Below are 26,970 nucleotides of genomic sequence, written 5' to 3' on the forward strand. Positions count from 1 at the left end.
GGGTCAGGTAGGATTTCCAATTCCAGGAAAAGAAAGGAGGGCTGTCGTGACCGGAACACACAGGCCCCTTCCCCTCCTTGGTCTTTTGGCACCGGAAGCTCCCGCTTCCATAAAAAAAAGAAAGAAAGAAAAAGTTATTGGCCAAGCCGACCAGCCATGTGGTTTCAAGAAACACAAACTGCCAAAAAGAGAGCAGTGTGGACGGAGCTCAGCTTGAGGGTCCACATTTGACTTTAACGGAGGCTGGTCCATCAGAGTGAATGGGGCACCTGCCCCCCCTTCAGCTAGCCCCCCCCCCAGCCTTCCTTCCTATGGAGGGAGAAATGCTCATCATCTTCTTCATCCTTACCCACAAACACCGTACATTTAAAGCACACCCACACCAATAATCCTGGGAACTGTAGTTTACCCTTCATAGAGCTTCAACTCCCAGTAACCCGTACCAAACTACAGTTCCCAAGATTCTTCAGGGGGGAGTAATGTTGTTTTAAATGTGTGGTGTTTGTGCAGATGTATCTCTCAGGGTTGCCCTCGTAGAACTCAGCAGGGAGGAAGATGGGGGCAAAACCAGAATTAGTTAGCACTGCCGGTTCACTGGGTTTGGCTTCTCTGGCAACAACAGGGGGACAAACAACAACAACAACAACAACAACAACAGAACATTTGTGGTATATACTGTAAAGTGAATTGCAGCAGGAAGCTACAAGATGTGCACCAACTGGAAACGAAGTGGTACGTCTGCCCAAAACATTTGCAGGTGAAAACAGTATTGGAAGTCCCTGCCTATTGATAAAAACCAGGCGTCTCCACTGTACTCTTCAGTGCCTGCTAAAAACATTATAGAGAAGCAAACAAATGCTTAGAAAATTGAGGTGCTTTTCATCTGCTTCAGTATTTTAACTTTTGCATGTTTTAAAGTATGGTTGTATTCCCCCCCCCCCAATTTTATTGCTTTATCTTTTTGTAAACTACTTTGAGGTTGTTGTTTTTACTACAATCAAGCAGTGTATAAGATTTATTAAATAAACTAATCTTAATAAATTTGAGAGTGGGATTGTGTATAACTGCTCTGATAGCCTCATGAGCATGAACCAACATGAATGCACAATGAATAGGATGTCTGGATAGGGCCCTAATAGTGGATTCTGCTCATTGATACTAAAGAATATTGTCCTATCTATTGTTCTCCAAGTGCAAATAAACAAAACACAATAATCCTTTGTAATGCAAAGCATACTGTAAAGCTGTAAAAAGAGAAAGCAAATGATTTTCCTCCACTTTCTACTGTTTCAGTCAATATTTGGAAAGAGATTTGAACGCTGCCCCATTGTGGTTTTGAGTTCTGAAGACACGGTGATTATTTTGGACTAATTTATTTTGAAAAGGGAATGATTATTTTCTTAAATTAGGGAGCATACCACCATTTGGTACAGCCAACTTCAGATTATTTCATCTGGAGTAATCTGCAGTGGGTTTCCTTCCCTTTCATCCTTATTATTATTGTAAATTATGAAGAGCATTTACAATGGCCTTCAGTTAATGGGCTGCATCCAAGGATAGTCCTATTCAATTCAGAGCAGACCAATTGAAATTAATGACTATTACTACCTTGGGTATACTCTGAATAGGATACAACCCCGACCAAAAAAAAAAACAAAACACCACTGAAAAACACAGCATATTTATAGTCATTCAATCATTCGTAAAATCTTATCTATGGGGGGGGAAGCGAAGAGTTATGCAACACCTTAAATGCGAATTTATTATTTCGCAAACTATGGCACGTTCTTAGCATTTAGCTTCCCCTCACATGTAAGTCTGCAAAATGTGGTAAGGATGGATGCGGGTGCAAAAAGCGGGAGGCGGCAGCGGAGGCGGCAGCAGCAGTTAATTCGGATTACTTCCTCCGGAGGCAACAAACCAGGGTCTGCCTCCCTCGCAGGCACTCGGCACTCCCATGCTGCGGAGCCGCTCGCGAATATACGGTAACCAGAAGACGCTCCGCCCAGACGGAGTTTAGAGGGGAGGAGGTCACGTGGGCCAGAAAGGGGGCGGGCGGGAGCAAGCGGGACTTAGAGGAAACTCTCGCGAGAGCTGCACCAGGCAACGGCGCAGCAAGATGGCGGCGCCGGAGACGGAGGTGGTAGCGGCGGCGGGTCCCGTGTCCGGCCCTGAACAGGTAGCGGCCGCAAAGCCCCTTTCTCCGTCGCCCCCCTCGCGGGAGCTGCCGCTCAACGGCTCCCCTTTCCATGCGGGGGGCAGCTGCCCCTCAGGCCGCCCTCATTTTGCCCCTCCCGCGGGCGAGGAGGGGGGTTAGGTCCCCTCCTGCCCCAGCCCCGCCCCTCTCGCCAGTCACGTGACGCCCTTCTCCCTAACCCAGAAAAAAAATTAAATTGGCCTCCAGGGGCGATTGCCCATCATGCCCCTTCTCCAGGTCAGCTCTTTTTCTTATTTATCTCACTCATATATATCTGCTGCTTTTTATTTATTATTATCGCCTGCATTTTTTCCTCCCAAGACGCCAGGGGTGGGGTTGTTTTTGGGGTGGGGAGGAGGGGTCCACACACGCCCAGCCCCCGTTTTATTCTCAGCCGGGCTCAGAGAGGCTTATGGCACGAGTGAGCAAGGGTCGCAACCCTGTGGTTATTATAGCACGCCCTCCGCCTGTAGAGAGTCCCTAAGTTCAGTCTCTGGTACCTCCAGGTAGGTCTGAGGAATGCAACTGGCCCGAGACCTGCATGGGCCAATGGTCCGACCAGGCGCAAGTCTGCTTCTGAAACTGCCCCTCTCAACCTTGAGGGTCGCAAGATGTTCTTGAACTACAACTCCCCACCAGCCCTGACCGGCCACGTCGCCTAGGAACGATGGGAATTGTAGTCCGACAACGTCAGGCACCCAAGGTGGAGAAAGGCTGTTCTGAATTGGTAAAAATCACTCCTGGTGGGTTTGGGAACCCGAATCAAGTCAAGTTCATTTATAAACCGCTTTTCGTTTAAGGAGACAAAGTGGCATGTGTGGTTCTTGCTCACACACATGCAGTTTTATCTTCGCAACAGCTGTATGAGGTAGGTTAGGTTAAGCAGTAGTGACTGGCCCTGAATTCCCGAAGGAGTCTCGTGGTCTAGTGTGGATGGGAGCTTAAATATAGAAAGCATAAGAACATAGCGAGAAGACATTCCAACTCAGACAGCTCAGTATTCTTTATACTGGCAGGCTGTAGAGTCTCAAACAGGACTCTTTTCCTAGAAGCTACAGAGTGAAACTGGACCTTCTGCATACAAAGCCCAAGAATATGAGCCTGGGTTTCATCAGTCTGTATAGCTGTGCAAGTGGCAGTTTTTACCCTGCATCTTGCCACACTTCTATACCTGAAAGGTGTATAAATCCTTAATTCTTGGGGACCTGGTTCACCTGTAGTTTCGTTGTTTGCATATATTTGCTTCAGGAAAGAAGCTTTTGCAGTAGTAAAATGGGTTGCCCATATTGCCTCATGGAAACCATGCAGTGAACTTTATGATTAAGTGAGGAGTCACCCATTTGTCTCTCTGTTCAATGTCCCACACTAGCCACTGCTTCCTTCTTGGATGTGTCACACAGTGTTGCTTCAGCCTCAACACCCCACTTCTCTTGGGTACAACTCCACCCTTTTGATCTGTCATCCATCTTGTTCCCTTGACTTAGAAATTCTCACCTGACTCTGTCCCTGGTTAGATAGATCCAATTTCTCAGGTGTATGCCAAGGAATCACTTTCATCTCAACGTCCCCCCTCTGGGTAATTATCTTTCTGCTCCTAATTGGTCTCATTAGCAAATTGCTCCTGCCTTTATCCCCCATAAAGAACCAACAGGTTCTGGCCCAGATAGCTCTCTTGGCCCTTGCCCCCCACCCTTTATGGCAGTCTACATTTCTCACAGTGATCTGCCTTTCTTGGCTGGTTTTCTCTCTTGTCTCCAGCTGACTTTCATGTTTCTTTCAATTTCAGACCATGGTTCCTCTTCCCCAATCTCCTTGATTGTCAAAAGCATTTTGTCCCTGAAATTTACAGGTGTCACTCTGTTTTCTCCATCCAGGCTAAGAGTTCACCTGCCATTCCTTTCAACATCACTAATTTCAGAGCTTTCTACTCAAGGAATTGTTTCTCTTTTTTGAGGGATTTGTCTTTGGGTTCTAAGGAACTAAGGAACTGGTTCCCCCCCCCCCCCGCCTTCTGTCATCCTCCTAAGTTAAATTTCCTCTTTGAGTAGCTGCCCATTCTGCCTCCCCCCCCCCATCTGATTCTCATACATTTCTGTAAGGGAAACAGATGCATGAGCATGCAGTTGCCTTTTTCATCTGTTAGATGCTTCCCCTTAACTGCCTCTAATCTGCTTTTGCAGGTATTGTCCTCTTTTATCTTGTAAGGAGACTCTTGTCCCACAAACAAGCACCTGGCTTTTATGGGGAAACTTGACATCATGATCTCTCCTCTCCCCAATTGTCTGTTGATTCTGTGAATATTACACACAGTCTGCCCAAAATTTGTCTCATGCTAGACAGCAGTGGTCTCTCATCTACTGCCTATTCTAGATGAAACAGCTTATTTTTTCCCTGTGTGGAGTCTCACCTCACTCAAAGTAAGTAATTCCTGCACAGATTGCTGTGACACATCTGAAGAAGTGTGCATGCACACGAAAGCTCATACCAAGAACAAACACAGTTGGTCTCTAAGGTGCTACTGAAAAGAATTTTAGATTTTGTTTCAACATTTGTGTGCTGTGAGATGTAATAAATAAATAGAATAATTATAATTTGCCATCAGCTCAAAGCACTCGGCCCATAGTGCCTGCTGGGTACCTGCATGATTCTTTGCTCTACCCTGGCTTACATCCACTCCTCCTTCCTGGGGAAGGACAGTTGTGGCCCATCTTGGCATTGGAAGTGATTGGATCATTCAGTTGCTCCTGATGCAGAGATGAAGGGAGTCTGTCCATTGCATCTCTGTGTGAGTTACTGCTCTGAGCTTACATTGAGAAGAAGCACTTGTAGAACAGTGACTGTCTCAAACACAGGTGAGCTTTTCCAAGTGTGGGAAATTCTTAACACTTTCATTTTCTGAAAGTAACCTCCAATTATAATTTAGGGAAGTAAGCGCTAGCTATCAGAAGCTTAGTAACAGTGCTCAGAGTGTTGTTGGCTACAGGTGCTTGGAGTGAGAGGATGGGGGGACGTGGGATTTCCCATTCCACACCTTGTTTTTCCACCGTTTGCCGGGAAACAGCCCACACAGGGCCCACAATCCTTTTGTTTGGCTGCCATCCGTGTGTTAAAAGCAGTGTTACCTTTTAGTGTCCTCCCCCCCCCCTCACCTTGGGATTCCCCAGGTACATTTTACCACTTGGATCATTCTTGTTACTTCCCCTTTGTCCCCACCCTCTTTTACCGTCTATATTTTTACATAATATGCTTGTGGTGAAATCTGTCATGCATAATCTCTCATTTTAAATAAATGATGTAAAAATAAACTTGAATCCAGAATCAGAGCCTTAATTCTCTCAACAATATTGAATGTGGATGAATAGGCTCATATTTTGGCCCTCCACCATTATTTTCCTGAAAGGAGTTTGAATCATAGAATTGTAGAGTTGGAAGGGAACCCAAGGGTCATCTAGTCCAACCCCCTGCAATACAGGAATTGTTTTTTTCCTATTTATTCACAAAGAAAATATGTATGCAAATTTTAACATAAACCATGTTAATTTATCAATTGACTTTCCGACCTCCCATGGTCTCCATATTTATCCTTAAATGCTGCATATTTCGCCTATACTATTCAGTGCATTTAATTTAACCTATTTATCTTATCATTCACACCATTGCTCATATTTCAAATCCTGCTCGTGTTTTCTTTTGCCCGACATGGATTGGGGTGCTTTAAGAGTGAAGAACTGAGATGATAATTTGATTTGTTTTTAAATTTGTGGAGCACCGAAAAGAATTTGCTGGCTTAAATATTCACTTAAAGTTATGGGCTTACTTTACTGACCCTTCATGCCTGTTGGGAGAGACTGGGAAAATGAATTGAGTTTCTCATCTGAAAAATTGGATTAATAGTGATGAGGTGCTTTTCTTCTTTTCTGCTTTTTATGTTTGAATAACATAAATCATGTATGCCTTTCCCTCAGCTCAGATCATAATAAGAATTAGTGATTATGTGTTTTCCCCTAAGTACTCAAGGAACTTTGCATACGTTGTTTCAGTAATTCTTAGAGCAACCCTGTAAGATAAGCTAGTGAAAACTGGTTGGGGCTAGTGACAAGTTGCTTTTAACACAAGCCTTAATTAAAAGGTCTTACATAAATTTAGCCGTGATGAAGAAAGAGGGCAAATTCTTTTTTGCATCAGCAGCTGATTAAAGAATAGGATCTGGGCCATAGGAGAGTAACTGCATAGTTTTTATAGTGGAGGTTAATAAACAGTGGGGTCTATATTAAGACTGGTACTATTTAACATTTATAAACGATCCTGTAGTCAAGTTTGCAGATTATTCGTTGCTTTTTATGTGGCGCTTGCCTGCATTTAGTCAAACCCCAGGTTTCTAAATCCAATGAAATAACTAACAATTGATGAATAATCAGAACAGGAAAAACTCAAGCAGCCTGCAGATAGTCCCAAAAGGGTCTCTGCAAACTAGGTAAATGGAAATGAAATGAAAAATGAGATTTTCTCTAAGTGAGTGTAAAGTGAGGCACCCACAGGTAGAAAATCTTAACCACATAGAAACATGGGGGGGGGGGTCTAAAGTGTCTGTGACTATTAATATACCTTGGGGAAGGGGGTCATTGTTGATAACTTAATGAAAATGTCAACAGGGTGAGGTTGTAGTAAAATAGCAAACTCAAGAATGGATGGGGAACAAAATGGCCACTGCTTTGATGCCCTTCTATAAAAAGATGCTGAGCCCACCTTTGAAATATTGCATACAGTTCACACACACACACACACCGCAAAAAATAATAATCTCAAAAGACATATTGGAGAAATGGAAGAACTGCAGGTAAGGAGAGCCAAAATGATCACGGGGTTGACAGGCCTTCATTGTTTTAGAAAAGAAAACATTATTTGTGGCTTTGTTGTTCAGAAAAACAATGGGGCAATGAGAGAGGTTTATGAATGGTGTGCAGAATGGGGAAGGGGGGGAGGACAGATAAATTTTCCTTCCCATCCCGTAATACTAGAACTAAAGGGTAGATTAAATAGATGGTAGTCAGTTCAGGACAGATGGGGGGGGGGAACATAGGACAGAATTAACTTGTAACAGGGAAAGATTGAATACTTTTTAAAATTCAAGCAGACATTTCAACCAAAGTTTGGTTTTATAGTTTAGCTTCCTACTTTTTGTACTGTATCCTTGCAAACCTCGTAGTGATAACTACAGCTAAGCAGTTTATAAATTGCCTAAATACAAAGAAAATAAAAATAATACTGTAATTCATGGCCTGCTTGTGGCTTCCTGGAAGCATCTGCCTGGCTGCTGCTGGAAACATTGATGGGCTCGACGGCCTTGATGCAGCTGGGCTCTCCTTACCCTGTTGCTGTTATCCCTGTTATTTCAGATGGCAGACCATGGCTGAAGGATGGCGCCTTACGAACTTACGGCTGAGTTGAGATTTGAAATGGGGGTTATTAAAACCAGCTTTTGAGCTCTCATCCACTGTGCTTTCCCAGCTCATTGTTGTACAGCCCTTTGCATCTAATTATAAATCTTGGTCTTCTGGGAATCTGAACTCATTCCTGTCGGGGGGGGGGGGGGTTCATGCTGCCACAAAGTGTCTTTTTTTAAAAAAAAAAATTATCAAAAAATTTGACCCTCTTGGCTTCTTATGACAAATGACTTTTGCTGATTTCCATCTTCCCGTTTTTCTCCCCACCTTTATAGCAAGTGACCAGCAATGGAACTGCAGGGGGAGGTGAAGCGGTTGCCGAGACCCAGCAGCAGAACCAGCCCCAGCAGCAAGCTCCAAATGCTTGGCAGGTCATCAAAGGAGTTTTGTTCAGGTGAGATCTCGAGTGCTCTAGAACTGCCGCCTTGTCATCCAGTGTGTGTATATATCACACTAGAGGGTAGGTGTGTATGTTTATTTGGTGTTTGTCCTTAAATCACTTCCACTTCGATTTACATGTCCCGGGTCAAGTTATGAAAGCAGCCAATACCCACTGTTTTCATGCATCTGCAGAGCGAAACCCTCAGTAACTGGTGCTTCTATACCGTTTCGGGGTATTCCAAGCACTTTTTGATATTTTAATTTTTTTAATATTTGTATCCCGATTTTCCAACAGTGGTGCTGTGCTCAAAGCGGCTCACAGTAACAACAAAAGCATTAAAAATTAGCAACATTTCAATTGATCATAATCCAATCGAAAACACGAGAGCATACAAAGCAAAAGCAAACACATTCAGCAGACAATACAAACTCATAATGAACTCAAATGATCAGAAATGGTTTCTGAGCCCCAGCCGTGTGCCAGCAGACATGCTGTTTGTTTGCAAACATGATCTCCGCCATTCTTGCGACACCCCAGACACCCACACTGCGAGTTGGCGATGGGATGTTGGCTTGACTGTGGGCATCCAGTTACCGTATTTTTTGCTCCAAAAGACGCACTTTTTTCCTCCTGAAAAGTAAGGGGAAATACCTGTGCGTCTTATGGAGCGAATGGTGGTCCCTGGAGCTGAATTGCCCAGGGGCCAAAAGCAGATTGTGCTTTTTATTTTACAAAGAGAAAGGGGAGTGTTGAAAGGACCCCCGCTCAGCAGCTGATCAGCAAGAGATCGGGAGAGAGATAAGAGTCCCTGCTCCCTTTCAGCCACGCCCTCCTTTGTTGAATGTGCTGCAGAGGGAGGTTGTTTGTTTCCCCAGGACATGTGACTGGCTGATTAGATTATCTTTCTGCAAACAGTAGAAATGGCTCCCTTTCCTTAAGATTTTTTCAGAAATGTGAGTTAAACCCCATAAAAATGGGGCTTTTCCTCTTTGCTTTTCTCCCTTTGCAAAAAAAGCTGCAAAACCTTTAGCTGATCCTCAAAAAACAAAAAAACAAAAACAAAAAAACCCAGGGCATTTCCCTTTGCAAAAAAGCTGCAAAACCTTTAGCTGATCCTAAAAAAAGGCCTTTTGCCTTTGCAAAAACAGCTGCAAAACTTTTAGCTGATCCTTAAAAAAAACCCAAAAAAAACACCCAGGGCTTTTAGAGGAGGAAAACCAGAAAAATATTTTTTTTTTCCTTGTTTCCTCCTCTAAAAATGAGGTGCGCCCTATGGTCCGGTGCGTCCAATGGAGCGAAAAATACGGTAAGTTTATGAAAGAGATGGCATTTGAACTAGGGATTTTCATTGACGCCTATCTTGGCCTCCTAGGCACACTGTGTCAACTGAATAGCACTAAATGACCAACCTAAAGCCTGTTTCTCCAAGGTGAGCTGAAGTGCCTCTGCCTCTCAACTTCAGCTCAGATCCTCTGAATGCCCAAGGAGCATTCTGCACTGGGAGCATCCATTGGTGCAGGGTAAACCAGCATGCTTCTACCTCCCCACATCACTTTGGAGCTAGAAAAGGGAAGTGGAGCCAGCGGGGCTTCTGAGCTCAGAGATCACCCATCATTGCGTGCAGAGAGAGCAACCAATGTGCCCAAGGAGTGCAGGCAGGCAGAGCAATCTGATGCGCCTCCGCTCCCCATTCTGGCTTTTCAGGTGCAAGCTGAAGTGTGGGATGCAGAGGTGCATCAGCTTCACTCTGGGTTTATACACTCAGGGCTTACCATATTTTTCACTCCATAGGGCGCACCTCGTTTTTAGAGGAGGAAACAAGGGAAAAAAATATTTTTCTGGTTTTCCTCCTCTAAAAGCCCTGTTTTTTTGAGGATCAGCTCAAAGTTTTGCAGCTTTTTTTCCAAAGGGGAAAGCCCTGGGGTTTTTTTGAGGATCAGCTCAGATTTGTGCAGCTTTTTTGCAAAGGGGGAAAAGCAAAGAGGAAAAGCCCTGTTTTTGTGGGGTTCAACTCACATTTCTACAGCTTCTTAAGGGAGCCGTTTCTACCGTTTCCAAACAGATAATCTAATCAGCCAGTCACATGTCGCTGGGGAAACAAACAACCTCCCTCTGCAGCACATTCAACAATGGAGGCCTGGGCAAGGGGGCAGGGCTGAAAGGGAGCCGGGGACTCTTAATCTCTCTCCTGATCAGCTGCTCAGCGGGTTCCTTTGACACCCCCTTTTCTCTGTGTAAAATAAAAAGCACAGTCCTCTTTTGGCCCCTGGGCAGTTCGGCTCCAGGGACCACCATTCGCTCCATAAGACGCACAGATATTTCCACTTACTTTTTAGGAGGGAAAAAGTGTTCTTATGGAGTGAAAAATACTGTATTTTCTGCTCTCCAGCCGGAGCTGAAAAGAAAGAACAGATTTTTCTCTGATCCTGTGCTACATTCCAGACATAGGAACCTAGGGAGCTGCCTTATACCAAGTCAGACCCGTGGTCCATTTAGCTCAGTATTGTCTGCACTGGCAGGCAGATCCCCAAGCTTTCAGATGAGGTTCTCTCCCAGCCATAACTGAAGATGTTGGGGATTGAACCTAGAACCTTCTGCTTGCAAAGCAGATGCTCTACCACTGAACTACACTTTACCCTTTAATAAAAAGGGCATCTTTCCTTTGGAAGGTGTGTGTTTGGTGGGGGGAGGTGTAATTTTTGGTTAGTCAGAATTTGCCAACCCCTGGTCCGGATGGTTCCCCTTAAAACTGCAGCTGGAGGCTTGCATGATTGAATTCTCCACCATGCGAGAAACATTCCCTACAGATAAATCTAACAGCAATAAAACTAACATGCTGGGACGTCAGCTGGGCTAGACCAGACCTCTGTCTTCTTCTTCGCTGCTCTTCTGCATGCAGAAAGTTCTTCTATATGGAGGACAATAAACAGCTTCCCTCCACCTGCAGTTTGAAGTAGCACATTGAAGAAACAGGCTTTACGTGCTGTTTCATGAGACCTAAGAGCCATGTTCCTTGTGAACATGGTGGTGGTGTTCCTCCAAGTGATTAGTATGTAGGTAGTGGCCTGTATGCAGAATCAGACCATTGGTCCATCCAGCTCAGTATTTGTCTCCTCACAACTGGGAGGGGGGGGGGAAATAAAAGCTCCCATGTGAGAGCTGGGAGGATCTTCTGCTTTCTGTGTGAGACAAGGGTTAAGAGCTACCTTTGAGAGAGTAGGATTATGTTTTCTCTTTCTTTCTCTGTTTTTGTTTTTATTTAGATTAGTTTCTTTTATATTACTGTGAAAAAAAGCTTTAATCAAATCTTTTTTTAAAAAAAGAATTTGTCTACACCAGCCTCCAAATGTTTGGGGCTAGAACTCCATTGCTGGCTGTAGCCCAAAACTACATCAGGGTTTGTACATCTACGAATTGGAGAGCCAGAAGTGGTGTAGCAGTTAAGAATGTTGAACTCAGGAATCCGGGGTTCGAATCCCCACTCGGCCATGAAGCTCCCTGGGTGACCTTGGACCAGTCACTGCCTCTCAGCCTAGCCTACCTCACAGGATTGTTGTGGGGAATTAAATGAGGAGAGGGAGAACCATATACGCCAACCCTGAGCTCCTTAGAGAAAAGGCTAGATACAAATAATAAAATATCTGGAGGGTGCCAAGGTGAGGAAGCCTGTCAGAGGCTGTCTGGGATTTCAGCCAGCGTCTTTTACAGCTCTGTTTGGAAATGCCAGGGCTTGAACCTTGAACCTTCTGCATGCAAAGCACCTGAGTTAAGAGTCCTTTCCCTTTCTAGAAGGAAGGGAGTGTGTGGGGCCAGCCTATAGGCCTGCGCCAAAGTGTGTTTAGTAAAGTATTAAGCTGATTGCTACCCTAATTAACGAGCAGCCTTCCCCTTTAAGTGAGCAGAGATCTTCACCAAGCACTCTTCTCTGAGTTTTGGCAGCATCTTTCCAGGGCGCAGAGGTCCCCATAAGGCTTTCAACACCAATCATTAGAGCCAGCTCTTTTGTCACTTGGGATCTCGATAGTTTGGTTTATGGACAGCAGGTGATGAGACTGCGGAAAGAAATGTCTGTGCTTTGACTTCAGCGTTTCGTGTGAGTCAATGCAACCAGACCCTGATGCAAAGCGAGGCGCTGGGCTTCGGGAAGGAAGTGCCTGGCGGTGGCAGGGCCCTGGAGCCCTCCTCCCTCCTTCCCAAAGCTGGGAAAGCACCGACTAGGCTTTGGGAAGGAGGGGGGAGGACTCTAGGATCCTGGCAGGGCCCTTATGCCTCCTCCCCAAAACCCAGTGCAGCGTCAAATGTTGCTGAGGGCCTCCCAAAAAATGTTTCGAGGGCCACAAGTGGCCCTTGGGCTGCGTGTTGAACCACCCTGGTCCAGAACTTGCTGGACCACAGCTCCAGTCATCAAGCAGGGTGTACTCGTTTCAGCGCTTGCTAAAAACGTTCTTGTTTAGACTTGCCTACCCAAACACTTAAGAAAGTTGAGGTACATTTATTTATTTGGTTAGTTTTTATTCATAGAATTTTGTAAAATAAAACAATCCAGCAACATTCCAGATTTAACGTTCAGTCAAACAACTTGGGACTTCTCCCTCCCTCCGGGGATTCCCCCAAAAATTCCATTTGCGCTGCATAGTCTGATCACCCCATGCCTTCACTCCTTCCCAAAATAAAACTAGCCGCCGTCCTGAAAAGTTGAGGTGATTCTAGTCTGTTTTATCATTTTAAAGTATGGTTGTGAACAGTCAAGCGGTGTATAATTTTTATGAAATAAATAAATAAATAAACAGCCATTTCTGACCTTTGGCTGGGCTGCCTGGGGCTGATGGGAGTTGGAGACTTAACACCATCTGGAGGACCACAACCTCCCCATCCCTAGCATAGGAGAAGTTGCGGCATGCATTGTAATCCTGAGCTTATTTACTCAGAGTGGCTCCCCGTCAATATCAGTGGGCCTTACTGCTATAAGTAAGCATGCAGCCTTCGACTTGCAGGGAGAGGTCTTCCTAGCCTTCCAAAGGTCTCTTTTCTGAGTTTTATCAAAGGCTTAGTCCTCTTCATGCTTCTCAAGCTGGAGAGCACAGAAGCATGGTTGTATTTGCTCCACTATTCTACTTTAGCCAATGCGTGTCGATCGATGGCAGTCCTTAATACGTGTGTGATGGCCTCTTGGGGTGTTTGTGGGGATGGGGCCTACTGATCTTTTTCAGGGTTGTGGTTCTCTCTTGCTGGTGGTGGTGGTGGTGGTTGGTTCCCCATCTGGCCTCTCCTTTATGGTACTCCGGGAGTACACAGAGCTTGAAGCATGAGAAAAAGGTTACAGCGGGTATAGGAATCAGAGCAAATTGAGAGCAGCCGCTTCAGCCAGCCAGAGGGCCTTCTCGGTAGTGGCGCCCTCCCTTCAGATGTCAAGAAGATAAAGAATTACACAACTTTTAGAAGAGATCTGAAGGCAGCCCTGCATCGGGAGGTTTATTATGCTGGATGTTGTGTATGTTTTTAGATATGCTGTAAGCCGCCCAAGGGCAGTGCTAGAAATCCCCTGGGCGCCGGGCACATTTTGAACCTAGCATGGGTCCAATTGTAAACATGCGGAGATCTCTGGGCACCAGGATGGCGACTGACATCTCCATCGTGCTGACAATATACACAATTCATTTTCAGCTTTGTAATCCAAGGGGGTGGGGGAAATGGCACCCAGACATTCCATTGTGGCAGCCGTAACCTAGGTTTGAGGTGCCATTTGGCGTAGCTTAGGTATCCGAGTTTCTAACACTGTTCACGGGACGAGTGATGGTTCCAGAGGACTCTGAGATAAGTTGGTTGAGTAGGGCAGAGTTGACTAAATTGAGTACAGTAATGCTGTTTCAAATACTGCCCCTTTTGTAGCACTCGCCATCTAGCCACTTGCCCAACAAAATGGGCCCAGGAATAGCATTAGCAGGAGCCAACCTTTTCTAACGCATTCAGATGTCCCCTGAAGAGCAAGGTGGCCAGGTGGGAAAGAGAAACCAGAGCAATTTTGTGCCATTTCCAAAGCCATTATTGCTTGGGATGCTATATTAGCTCTTTGAGCTGTGTCAGCAAAACGTTTTGGCATCTGTGCAGTGCCAGCTGAGCGATGAACTTCTGAGTGATTAGAATGGTTAAAACATTTCAATTTATGAATGCAAATCAGATTGGAACAGGCTCGGCAGTGGCGTGTTCTCCCTCTTCCAGAAATGGGCAAATGCTGCAGTAATGCACTTCCAAAATTGCGTGTATGCAAAATAATAATAATAATAATAAAATCTTTACTTGGCAAGGCCCCCACCCCACCCCGGCTGCTGAAATTGATCCAGAACATTGCTTTCAAGTTGAATGAAATAATCCACCCTTCATTGGGCTCAGCATTTTCCAGCTGGTTGTGGCCCATTTCAAGTGGGGAGCCTTAGAGGAAGTCGCAGAATAGAATAAATGATTCCATTCTTTTAGTTCGGCAATTCAGAACTGTTCACAACCAAGGAGAACAGGCATTGCTGACCCTCCTGCCACACATGTCTTGGTGAGTCACCTGTAGCATAAAAGGAAGTAAAAAAAAAAAAGGACCAGATTTTTGTAAAGCTTCCCTGCCGAATCATCCGGTTCTTCTCCAGCAAGGGCAAATCTGAAGCAGAAACATCTCAGCTAATTAATCTCCTGGCTTAAAACTGATTGATTGGCCGGCTAGATTTGTGTGTGTTTATGCACTGTGAAAGCTCCTGAGGATATTTGACAGGGGCGGTGGGGAAGATCTTGAAGGAAGGTGACATTGCCTCTTGGGTGCGTGGATTTTAAATTAAGAGATACCGGTCATTGTCTGGAGAAGAGCAAGGAATCTGCATTCCCGCCCCAACCCCTATCAGATTTGGGAAGCTGGCAACACTATCTGGCCCTCCTAGGTTTGTGAGTTACGCAGATGATTCATGAGGCAGCGGAAGCCAGCCAGCGGTGCTGTGGTTCTATCTTCCCAGTTGGCTGATTATCTTCAGCTATAATTTTAAAGACACTAGCCTGCGAATGCCGGAAGAGACGTGCGTAGCTTCTTTGCAGAGCCAGACGTGCTTATATATGCAAGGCAGGGCGCCAGGGCACGGATCTGGGTCTTTGAGGTCCATACATTCCGAAGCAAGCATACCTGAGAAGTAGAATAAGCCTGTTGTGCAAGGTGATGGACTTGCCTCGTTAACCGGGTAGTGTGTGTGGTTTTAATTGACTATCCATAAATTCAGTAGAGCTTCTGCCAGTCTCTGGTACACAACACCATACAGGCAGCATATTCTCAATATACAGAAGCACAGAGTGCCTTTTTTATAATGATGCCACATGGCCATGTTTTGTACCACAAGTTCACCTAAATCAGGGCTGGCGAACATGCAGCCCACAGGGCAGATTTGACCCCCCAGACTCCGCAAATCATACCCACCTGCCCCACACCTGATGTCGTATGTGACATGGTGTGGGTGGAAGGAAGAGACTCCGCTGCACAAAACAGGATTGAACTCCCCGAGCATCATCTAATGTGTGGGGAGTTCACTCCTGCTTGGTCACCTTGCCAGCCAATGTTGCCAGGTGGGTGGAACTGCCCACCTGTCAATCATATGACATGAGGCCAAACCGTTAGAAGGTGGGCGATCCCACCCACCTGTGATAGTTGGCCTGCTGGGTGGGGAGAGGAAGATCTGGTTCACTGGGCCAAAAAGGTCTCCCACCCCTTATATAAATGATCTGCAGTAAACCTGAAAGTTCTTCTGGAGGGCAGTATAGGCGTAAGAAAGAAAGAAAAAAGTGAGTAAATCCTCCGCCAAAGAAAAGTGAGGTTTCAAAGGGGGCCAAAATGTATTTAAATTCCCACTCAGCTGGAATTTCTCCGGGGGACCTTGGGCCATTTTCTACCTTCCTGTCCCACCTTCACTGGGTGGCTGTACGAGGATTAAATGCAAGGAAACAAACATATTGGCATTCCAAGTTCCTTGGAGGGGGAAGGCAGGATACAAAAGTAATTATTGCTTTTAATGATGACGATGATGTAGATGTATTATTAGACTGCTTGCCAATCCTCAACACAGCAAGTGCTGAAACAGATACAGTGGTACCTTGGGTTACGAACGTAATTCGTTCCGGAGGTCCGTTCTTAACCTGAAACCATTCTTAACCTGAGGCACACTTTTGCTAATGGGGCTGCCCGCTGCTGCCGTGCCCCCGGCATGCGATTTCCATACTCATCCTGGGGCAAAGTTTGTAACCCGAGGTACTACTTCTGGGTTAGCGGAGTCTGTAACCCGAGGTGTTTGTAACCCAGGGTACCACTGTATTACAAAGTTGATTTGGAAGCAACTTAAAAGCAACAGCAAGTTCTCAGTGCAGAGCTTTTGTATCCTTTGAGTTGGGGGTGGTGGCAGTGCATGCTCTGTGTGCGCACGTGTGTATTACCTTTGCATGTAAAATGTTAGCAGTAACAGGAAAGAAGGTGCACATTGAGAAGGGCATGCTGCATTCCGTTCTGCTGATGGTATCTCTCCGCCTGCCTCCCCAAAGGATATTGCAGAAGCAGAGTTAGCTCAGATGGTAGCATTGGAGGAAGGAGTTTAATAGAAAGGGACATCGGGAGATGGGGTTTAAATAAGAACGGGCGAGGGAGGGAGGGAAGCCTCAGCTTCTGCTTTTTACCAATTTGACACAGTGTAAACACAGTGAACAGAGAGCCAGGTACATATACAGTGGTGCCCCGCTAGACGAAAATAAATCGTTCTGCGAATATTTCCGTCTGGCGGTTTTTTCGTCTAGCAAAGCGGCAATGCAAACCGCGGTTTTCGCTAGACGGGGAAAAAAATTCGTCCTGCGAGGCAGCCCCATAGACTTTTTCGTCTTGCGGGGCATCCTTCCGCTACACAAATGCCTTCGTCTAGCGAGTTTTTCATCTAGCGAGGCATTCGTCTAGCGGGGCACCACTGTACTCTCTTTTCTCCAGCTCTTTTTTGTAGGAACCAGAGGGGAACTGGTATAAATGGCTGACTACTGTATCAGAGGTGCATTTGGGGCAGGTTGTGGGGCGTCCTCTCTCCTGCAGCCAATCTCCTTGAGTCTTGTGTTCACGTCAAGAGAAAGGACAGTGCAGTGCTACCATGGCGGAGGGCTTCAGGGGGCAGGAAAATAATGCCAATCCATTAGAGGTGTGTGTTTCTTTTTTCCCTGGACTGGTTGAACGCTGCGGCATGGTGGGAGGAACCAGCCGGGGAAGCCCCGAGGGAAGAAGGCTCAGAGCCCGGGGATTGGTGGTGGGACGGCAATGAGTGGTCAGAGGGAGAAGACTGGGAAGAGGAGGTGTCAGAAGCTGAAGAGGTAACAGGGCTTCGTGATCGGGGGGGAGTGTGTGGCAGAGGGAAGTCCAGAAGAAGGAGAGCAGGCAGGCCAAGAGGTGGAGAGGAGCCAGGCTGGTGAAGAGTCACAGGTTTCTCCCCATCCAGAACCAGAAGAGGCATGAAGAGGGTGGAGCATAGCTTCATGCAGGTGTAGTCTCAGATTGCTTGGAGAAGACCCTAGATAGGAGGGAACTTAGGCAGCTCTTGGGAGGCAGGGATCTTCAGTCAACTGCTTCATGGGGGCAAGACCTGCCAGTGATAGCTTGCTGCGCTCATTAGGCCCGGCACTCCTATACAGATCCTGTTTTGCTAAGAAAGAGTCAACTCCAACTTGCCCTGTGTGATTTACTGCTGGCTCGCTCCTGTCATCTGGCAAGGGCAAGGGAGAGCAATATAGTTAGGCTGCCCCACTGCTGGTTGTTCTGGCTTTAAAGGGCTGAGATAAAGTCTCGTGGACACCAGCAGTGGGTGCCAAAGGAGTGGCCAGGGAGGTTGGTGTTGCCGGCAGCCTCCTGGCAACTGTTTGCAAGGTTAGTACGGATGCTACAGCTCTCACAGTTTCTCTAGTTTAAGGCCCCTAGGGCTTCCCATTGTGCCACCAGCAGAACCTCTGACCCAGAGTCCCACATTATTGCCATTCCCACCAAGGACTTGGGGAGAAAAGGGAGACAATACATGCAACAGACTTTTGCTGTCCCTTCTCCCCTGCAAAACTCAGGTAAATCTCTTACCTGCTCCGGTTTGCCTGCTTCCCAGTAAGCTCTGCCCACTCACTTGCTGCTCTTGATTTTGGGAGCAAGGGGTTTAAGAGGTCTTTGGGGGAAGGTGCCAGGGGGTGGAGCCATTGTGTCTGGCCCTTCAGCCCTTTTGTTTAGTTCAAAGTATGGCCCCTGCGAACAAGCAAAGTTATGATATTTGACGCAAGTTCATCTTCAGGAAGCTTCTCTTTAATGTTGAGGCTGTTCTGTTAGCAATTTCTTTGTCCAGTAGCTGCCTCTAGAAGGAACGGCCAGCTTATAACTGCGTCTTGTATTGATTTTCTACTTTTATCTCTCCCCCCCACAAAGGATCTTTATCATTTGGGCCATCAGCAGTTGGTTCCGTCGTGGGCCGGCACCACAGGATCCAACCACCACTGGCGGAGCACCCAGGGCGCCCAGCCGCAATCTCTTTCCTAAAGACACTTTAATGGTAAGCGTGACCCGGAACTTGGGTTAGCTGGGCCCCAAAGTTTGCAAAGTGTAAACAAGTATGCGCTCAGTATGTAAAAGTACAATTACGTGCCTGTATGATCTGGATAAAAATTTTGCAGCCTGCAGAAATCACGGAAGCTGAGCAGATTTGCAGCATTTCTCTCATTCTGTGTATTGTGTTCTGCCAGTTTTACTGTACTGCATAAATTTTTTATTGAAGCTTTTTTGACACGACAAAATTGTTTAAAGGGGGAAAAGAGACAAAAGAAAAGAAAGAGGGCTTCCAATTCTTTGTCTGTCAATTACCGGTACATAAGAAAGAATTACTCAAAACTTTTGCTCCACGGCATCATCCACTAATTTTAACATGATGCATCTTTTGTTCTGTCACTACTACTAGAAGTCTTGCACAGCAACTCACCAGCAACCTGAAAATTGAGCAGGCATTGCCCACGTGCTGTTCAGTGTACCTTTGCAGCCATGAGGGTGGCTAGAAAATTGCTTTTCCTCTTGAATGAAAGCTGTGATTCCTGGGTAGCCGATTCCCCCCCCCCCCGGCACTGCTGAGGGATTACAGTAAACCCTGATCATCGTAACAGTAAAGAAGCTGAACGTTTGCCTGGGTATATTCCTTTATTGCAGCCCATGATGTAGACTTCCCTGCCTCAAATAATGCTCTTCTCTTCTCCCTGCAGGATCTTCATGTCTATATATCAGAGCATGAGCACTTTACAGATTTCAACGCTACCTCTGCGTTGTTTTGGGAGCAGCGGGATCTTGTCTATGGGGACTGGACCAGTGGCGAGAATTCCGACGGGTGCTATGAACACTACGGAGAGTTAGATATTCCAGAGGTGCGTGAGCAACGCATGTCACTGGCCGGCTGCTCTCCAGCTGCACTCGAGCCAAGCCCCTGGCTGCAGATCTCTTTTCTCCCTACTTGCCAGCATTGGGCTGCCTGTGCTTAAGGGTACTCTCCATCTCCAGACACCAGAAGCAAAACTGCATTAAGAAATACATTGCCTGGACTGGACTAGGAAGCATCTCCCCTTCCATGTTAGAGACAGTAATTCCTCTATGTTAACAAGAGATTATAGCGCTAAGAGAGAGAGAGAGAGAGACTGGTGTGACCCACTGTCTTAATGTCCAGTACTGATTTAAAAGCCATTAGTGGTTGTGATCCTTTATGAATGTAAATAGGGGTATCACTCCATTCTAGCACCTCAAAAGTCTTACCCAAGCTCCAAGCCCAAGTGTGGGAAAACCTTAGGTCTTCCACATGTTGTAAACTACAACTCCCATCAGGCCCAGCAGCCGTGGCCAAGGAGGATGGGAGTTGTAGTTCTGGAACAACTGGATCACCAAAGGTTCCCCACATCTGACCGGCTCTCGCAATTTGAATGGTGAAGCCCTCTTGGAAGACAAGGATGCAGCACAGGACGGGTCTGGGGGAAGCTTTCCGTCTTTGGCCTTTTAAAATGCTAGGTGCTCAGAGAAGGCTTGGAGGGTAGAGGGCAAAGCGGGAGAGGGGAAGGAAGGAGATGCCAGAACTACTGTTTGACATTTTAAGGCGGACGATCCTTAACATTAGGAGTGAGCTTGTGTTTTTATATTTTGCTGGAAGCCTCCCAGAGTGCCTGCAGCAACCCAGTCAGATGGGCAACATAAAACTTATTAGTATTAATCCAACAGCTGTGGCTTCCTTGACCACTTCCTTGCTGTGTTGTGTGTCCCCCCCCCAAAAAAAATGTTTCAGTAAAATGGATGAGGCCAGTAATCCTATTGCGTTGGTGTTTTTTCCCCCAGAGCGTTCAGCACAACGGTTCCATGTACATCCACGTGTATTTTACGAAGAGCGGGTTCCACCCCGATCCGAAACAGAAGAACCTGTACAGGCGACTCGCCACGGTCCACACGTCTCGAAGTAAGCCTTCCCCCCGTCCCTCTCTTTTTGCCGGGAGGCTGCAGCCGGTGGTTGTGGGTAGAGATGTCTGCACTCAGCACTGTTCTCCCCCCTTCCCCCAGGGCACCTAGTTCCTCGCCTTCTTGCCACATCCTGCCACTTGCCCCACTGAGGCCCCCATTCCCAATTCCAGTAAGTGATAAATTTCCTCTCTCTCTCTCTCTCTCTCTCTCTCTCCTCCCTCTCTCTCTCTTTCCCTCCAACCACCCTGGGGCGATGATAGGGGCTTGAGTGCTACTGGGGCTGCCTTGTCCTTTATGTGGCTGATGCATGTCTGCGCAGTCAACATGGTGACGCTTGGTGGGGAACTGCAATCCTGCAAACATCTTTGGTAGCCACATGCTAGGAAGCTGCAGCGAGTTGCAGATTTCCAGTGCATATTTGCTGTGATAATGGATGGGTGGGTGGGGGGTTCCCTCTCCCTACGCCGGAATTCAGTATGGTTCGTGGTGTGTGTTCTCTCATATTTGAGCATGCATTTCGGTATATTTTCGTTCAGTGGTTGGAGCCCTATGGAAACGCCGCTGGTTTTCAGCAAAGCAGTGTGTGTGTGTGCGTGTGTGTGTTTTGTAACATTTGGAAAAGGCAAGGGAGGGATTTGAACCCATGAGCAAGAGCCTATATTCTGCAGGGGCAATTCTTACTGGAACTTTCCAAATCTTGTATAAATTCAAGTGCTAAGTGCAGCACTAGTGAGCATGTTCCGTACCCCTAAAAGTCTGCACCTGAAAACCGAAAATTCTGATCTCAGAGTTAGTTTTGCAGGTCCTATGCTATGTATTGCTGAGTGCAAAAAAATAAAAACCTGTAAATTTCCTGCCAACTCACCTTTTATTTTTGTGGTGCCGCCCTGGGACAGAATAGTAGTGATGGGAAGGGGAGCGAAGGAACCAAGCAATTCATTGATATTATACACCCATAAAAACAGAAAAGCATAACTGCGTTGGACTTGTTCCTTCTCCTTTTTGGTAGATGTGTATTTGCGGAGAGGGGTTTGCTGCTCCTTTTTTTTTTTTACTGTATTATTGCCGCTGTGCAAGAGTATATGAGGAACACCCCCTCCCCTGCATCAGAGGCCCTTCTCTGTGTGCCCTACCTGAGGGTGGAGTGGGAAGTGGCTGCATGAGAGCAGGCCTTTTCAGTGGTGGCCCCGTCTGTGGAATCCTCTCCCCAGGGAGATGTGCCCAGCCCCATCATTGTCACTTGTTAAGTGCCAGACTGAGACCTTTTCGCTCACTCAGGCCTTTGGTCATTGCCTCCTTCAGCGGTGTTCATATTTTACTGAGGTGTGTGGGACTTCTCCCAGCATATTGCTGAATAAGCCTTTTATGCATTGTTCATCGTTTTAAGGTCTGTATTTATTGAACTTGGTTCACTTTAGGATTTTTTTCTTTTGTGCAAAGTGACTGGCAAATGCAGTAAATAACAATGACAACGACCGTGAGGGATAGAAGCTACATGCTTGTAGTTCTCAGGTTCAGGATAATGCTGCTGTCTAGCTTTAGCTGCTAGTAGAGTTTTGCATCTGCTCACCTTTCCTTCCCCTTTCTTTTTTGCAGTGGTAAATAAGTATAAGCGCAGACGGTTCCAGAAAACCAAGAATCTGCTCACGGGGGAGACAGAAGCGGATCCTGAAATGATAAAAGTAACAATTGCTTCTTATCCCAGACCCCCTGCATATCACCCTCCCCTCTCCGTCCTTCTCTAGCTGTCAAGGTCACAGGTTCCCCCCCCCCTTCCCAGTGGGCACAGTCCCACAGGGCTTCTGGCTAGCACACCTCCATTCTTTCTGTCTCCATAATTCAGCCTTCCCGGATTGTGAGGTTGGCAGCCCAAGGCTCCTTGGCAGTGCTGAGCCTCTGACAAATCAACATTGGTGGCCAAATCACTATGCTTAATGTTGCAGAACTATTTCCATCATTCCTTTCAGTTCCTCACTTCATAATACGCCAAAAACCCTCCACCTGCCGTCTTTCTTCTGAAGTGGGGGGTGGGAAATTCCATGAACCGTTCTCGTGTATTTATAGTGCTGGAAAGATAATATTGGACAGGGTGGGGTGAGATGAAGGCAGGGAGGAAATCTATTATGAACCACTACAGTAAAAGCCTGGGTTTTTATTGAAACGCTTGGTCTGGAAAAGAGCTCTTTGCAAACCGAGGTTTTGTGGCTCATGCTGGGGGAAAATGTTTAAAGTGATGAGTTGAGGCTTGCCTGTGGTCTGCCCAGAAGCATCTGGCTGCACGCTGTTGGGAACAGGATGCTGGGCTAGATGAATTCTTACGTAATGGGGAGGGAGTCGGCGGGGAGAGCGCCTTTGGGGCTGATTTTGGCTCCCTGCCATCCACATAGAGCCTTTGGGGGGTGTTGGCAAGTGAGCAGGAGCGCTATATTAAAGCCGCACTTCTTGCGTGGAGCCGACATCATAATTTGTGGGGACTCTCTCAGCCCAGCCTCCAGCACCCCTGTTCAAAATAAAGCTTTGCTGGTCACACCTGTGTCACTTTCAATAGAGTGAGTGCTGAGACCCCTCCGGCTGCCACTTAGAAGGGCTGTGCTGTGCCTAAGGCTAGCCAGAGGCCTTTGTCAAGCATGTTGGCTTCTTCTGCAAGCCCGTGACTTCTGGTAGAGCTAATTAGAGGGCCTCTTCCTTGGCATCTCCAAGCATGTTCCAGGCTGCAGCAGCAAGCAGGAATAGGAACCGTCCCTTCTGACAGCATAGGGTCAGAATCGCTTTGAAAACCTTGACTGTATGTATCTGCAGCAGTCCTGCTGCTGGGTTTGATGTGGAAACTGCTTGCAGTCCTTTACGCTTTCGTTGCAGAGAGCTGAAGATTACGGCCCTGTGGAGGTGATCTCACACTGGCACCCAAACCTCACCATCAACATTGTGGATGACCACACACCATGGGTAAAGGGCAGTGTTCCTCCGCCTCTGGATCAATGTAAGGACAACAGATAATTAGTTCCTCAGGCCGCTCGGGTCACAATATACACTTGCAGCGGGGAGAGAAGAAACAAAAGCATGGCCGTGGCTCATTCCCTTTTGCACACGAGCTCAGGCTGAAACCTGCAGCCTGGAAATTCCTCCCAGTGTGTGTGTGTGGGGGGGGGGGGAACGGTCAACTTTTGCAGCCTGCATGGTTAATTTGAAAATTCAGATTGTTGGGAAGTTTTCGGTTGTGCTAATCCACCCCCACGAGCTCCCAATTTGCTTCTCTTTATGGATGTGTTGAGGGGAGAGGAAAGCCCGAAGGCAGACGAAGCCTGGAGAAAGGTGCACAAAATTATTTTGAAAGTGATATTTACGTGTAAGGATATTTGTGCAAACCGCCAGCTCATTTGAAAGAAAACCATGCCGTGGTGCAGTGCCGTTGTTGTGACATCGTAAATTTATGAAATTGTCAGATGCGGAAGACACCTGGGGTGCAGGGCTGTGGGGTTCCTCCTTTTCTGTGTCCCGCTGTGCCTCGGCGGCATCCTGGTCCAGCTGCACAGCACGCCCCCCCCCTTGGGACTCTCTTTGTTTCAGATGTGAAATTTGACGCGGTGAGTGGCGACTACTACCCCATCTTGTACTTCAACGACTACTGGAACTTGCAGAAGGACTACTTCCCTATCAACGAGACGCTGGAGCGCCTTCCTTTCCGCCTGTCCTTCTGCCCGCTGTCGCTGTGGCGATGGCAGCTGTACGCTGCCCAGAGCACCAAGTCCCCCTGGAACTTCCTGGGGGAGGACTTGTACGAGCAGTCGGATGAGGAGCAAGACTCTGTGAAGGTGAGCAGGGAGTGACGGCAGCAATGCCGTTCCCGGGGAGGGGGGAGCTGGGGGGGGGGAAATCCACACCTGGCAACCAGCGCATGCCTTTGCTTTCAGATAGTAAATGGGTAGACGAGCCTACAAGGCTCAGGACACAAATTTTCATGGCCCTCCATAAGCTGTGGTGGCTCGTTTGCCAGAAGTAATGCATTTAGCATTAACTCTGGAAATGTATACAAGTGGTACCTCGGGTTACATACGCTTCAGGTTACATACTCCGCTAACCCAGAAATAACGCTTCAGGTTAAGAACTTTGCTTCAGGATAAGAACAGAAATCGTGCTCTAGCAGCGCTGCGGCAGCGGGAGGCCCCATTAGCTAAAGTGGTGCTTCAGGTTAAGAACAGTTTCAGGTTAAGAACGGACCTCCAGAACGAGTTAAGTACGTAACCAGAGGTACCACTGTACTCGATTCTGATCAAACTAAGCCTTCTACAACAGAAAAACATCAGGAGGCTTAGTTTGGTCAGAATCGAGTATACATTTCCAGAATTAACGCTAAATACGTTACATATGACTAGCGTGCTTCTCATTTTGTATATTTTGGGGGTGCCCTGGAAATGCCAGTCTTTCTCAGACCCTCTTTCTCCTTTCTCCTAGGTTGCTCTATTAGAAACCAATCCATACCTGCTGGCGTTGACCATTATTGTTTCCATTGTACATAGCGTTTTCGAATTCCTCGCTTTCAAAAATGGTAGGTTCCAAAATAATTGAGCAGCTTCTCTTCTCTCTCTCCGACCCCCTTTTCCGCTCCTACCTGTTTAAAGCTAGAAGGTAAAAAGGGGGGGGGTGCCGCAAGGCCCTAGTGCAGCTGCCTGTCTTCCTCCTCAATGCCTTCTGTGCTTCAAGTCAAAGCCACCTCTGGCCAGATACCAGCCTAGCCAGCAGTACTGGAGGATTGTGGGAGGCGGGTGGGGCTGTGGTCTAAACCACTGAGCCTCTTCGGCTTGCCGGTCAGAAGGTTGGCACTTAGAATCCCCGCAACGGGGTGAGCTCCCATTGCTCTGTCCCAGCTCCTGCCAACCTAGCAGTTCGAAAACACACCAGTGCAAGTAGATAAATAGGTACTGCTGCGGCGGGAAGCTTAACGGCGTTCCATGCACTCTGGCTTCTGTCAAAGTGTTCCATTGCGCCAGAAGCGGTTTAGTCATGCTGACTACATGACCCGGAAAGCTGCCTGTGGACAAACGCTGGCTCTCTCAGCCTGAAAGCAAGACGAGCGCGGCAACCCCATTGTCACCTTTGACTGAACTTAACCATCCAGGGGTCCTTTATCTTTTTACCTTTTACTGGAGGATTGGGCAGTAGCTTCAGTGAAAAGCATTCTTTTCCTTTTAAACCTCTGTTTGTCATCTTCCTTTTTTAGATATTCAGTTCTGGAACAGCAGGCAGTCCCTAGAGGGGCTCTCTGTCCGCTCAGTATTCTTTGGAGTATTCCAGTCACTCGTGGTCCTTCTCTACATCCTGGACAACGAAACTAACTTTGTGGTGCAAGTCAGCGTCTTTATTGGGCTCCTGATTGATCTCTGGAAGATCACAAAAGTTATGGATGTCAGGGTAAGAGCTGGACAAGGGGGGCAGTTATAGCATGAGGGTGTCTGCTCTCATCTCAGAACCTTCCGTTAGCAATGATAGGCTTTGTCCCCCTGCATAACCAGGGTTCTGCAGAAAACTGAACAACCCCCACTAGAGAGAAACAGAGATAGACACGTTCATAGATGATCTGGAGTTGAACATAAGGTGGCCCAACCTGTTGATGACACAAAGTTTGGGTTGTTAAAACAAAACAAAAAATAGGGATGAGATCCAAAAGGATCTCTCCAAGCTGGGCGTATGACCAGTAAAATGGGAGGATCACACAGCGGTTTGTGGTATTAAAAAAAATAAATGAGAATATGTAGCGTAATAGCAAACAAAACAGTAACACACAGTCTAAAAGGCCATAGGCTGGCTAATTGAACCAAAGCCTGGTTGAAGAGGAATGTTTTCACCTGGCACCTAAAGATACGTAGTGAAGGTGCCAGGCAAGCCCCCCTGGGGAGAGCATTCCAAAAATGGGGAGCCACTGCAGAGAAGGTCCGCTCTCGTGTTGCCGCCCTCCGGACCTCTCGTGGCGGAGGCACACAAAGAAGGGCTTTGGATGATGAGCACAGGGCCTGAGTCAGTTCATATGGGGAGAGTCGGTCCTTGAGGTATTGTGGTCCTGTCTCAATGTAAGCAAGTGTAAAATAATTGGGGCAAAAGAAACTAACTGATTGGGCGTGAGCTGGCAGTGACTGACTAAGAAGAGAAAGCACTTGGGTAAGCGTGCAAGCCCAGCTGTTTGGAACCAAAGAAAAGCCTCGCTGGATCAAGCCGGCATCTCATCTTCTCCAGCATCCAGATCCAGTGGTCAACCAGATTCCTCACAAAGAGGGCCAGAAACACGTACACACCCTGTTGCTTCCCAGCAACTGGTATCCAGTGGCGTAGCGTCTCTGAACATTGAGAGTTCCAGGTGGCCATTGCGACTTAAGAGCCATTGATAGTGGCTTTGTAACTGGCTGACTGACCGAACCCAAAGGGTGCTCATCAATGGCTCCTTTTCATCCTGGAG

At 47.0% G+C, this 26,970-nt stretch overlaps 1 protein-coding gene across 2 annotated transcripts in view; it reads left to right on the forward strand.

The window, feature by feature from the left end:
- The first annotated feature begins 2,054 nt into the window (after positions 1–2,054).
- Positions 2,055–26,970, forward strand: part of CLPTM1 (CLPTM1 regulator of GABA type A receptor forward trafficking) — a 29,880-nt gene continuing 4,964 nt past the window's right edge. The window contains exons 1-10 of one of the 2 annotated variants that reach the window (XM_033158390.1): positions 2,055–2,179; positions 7,917–8,035; positions 18,471–18,594; positions 19,292–19,450; positions 20,403–20,520; positions 22,119–22,204; positions 23,382–23,502; positions 24,090–24,334; positions 24,975–25,068; positions 25,741–25,931. In XM_033158390.1, the coding sequence (XP_033014281.1) occupies positions 2,120–2,179; positions 7,917–8,035; positions 18,471–18,594; positions 19,292–19,450; positions 20,403–20,520; positions 22,119–22,204; positions 23,382–23,502; positions 24,090–24,334; positions 24,975–25,068; positions 25,741–25,931 (1,317 nt within the window). In that variant the 5' untranslated portion in view covers positions 2,055–2,119. Of the gene's footprint in view, positions 2,180–2,404; positions 2,435–7,916; positions 8,036–18,470; positions 18,595–19,291; positions 19,451–20,402; positions 20,521–22,118; positions 22,205–23,381; positions 23,503–24,089; positions 24,335–24,974; positions 25,069–25,740; positions 25,932–26,970 lie in introns of those variants that run through there. The other variant, XM_033158391.1, reaches the window with a different exon arrangement.

This window comes from Lacerta agilis, chromosome 8, assembly GCF_009819535.1.
Source record: "Lacerta agilis isolate rLacAgi1 chromosome 8, rLacAgi1.pri, whole genome shotgun sequence".
Classification (NCBI taxonomy): domain Eukaryota; kingdom Metazoa; phylum Chordata; class Lepidosauria; order Squamata; family Lacertidae; genus Lacerta; species Lacerta agilis.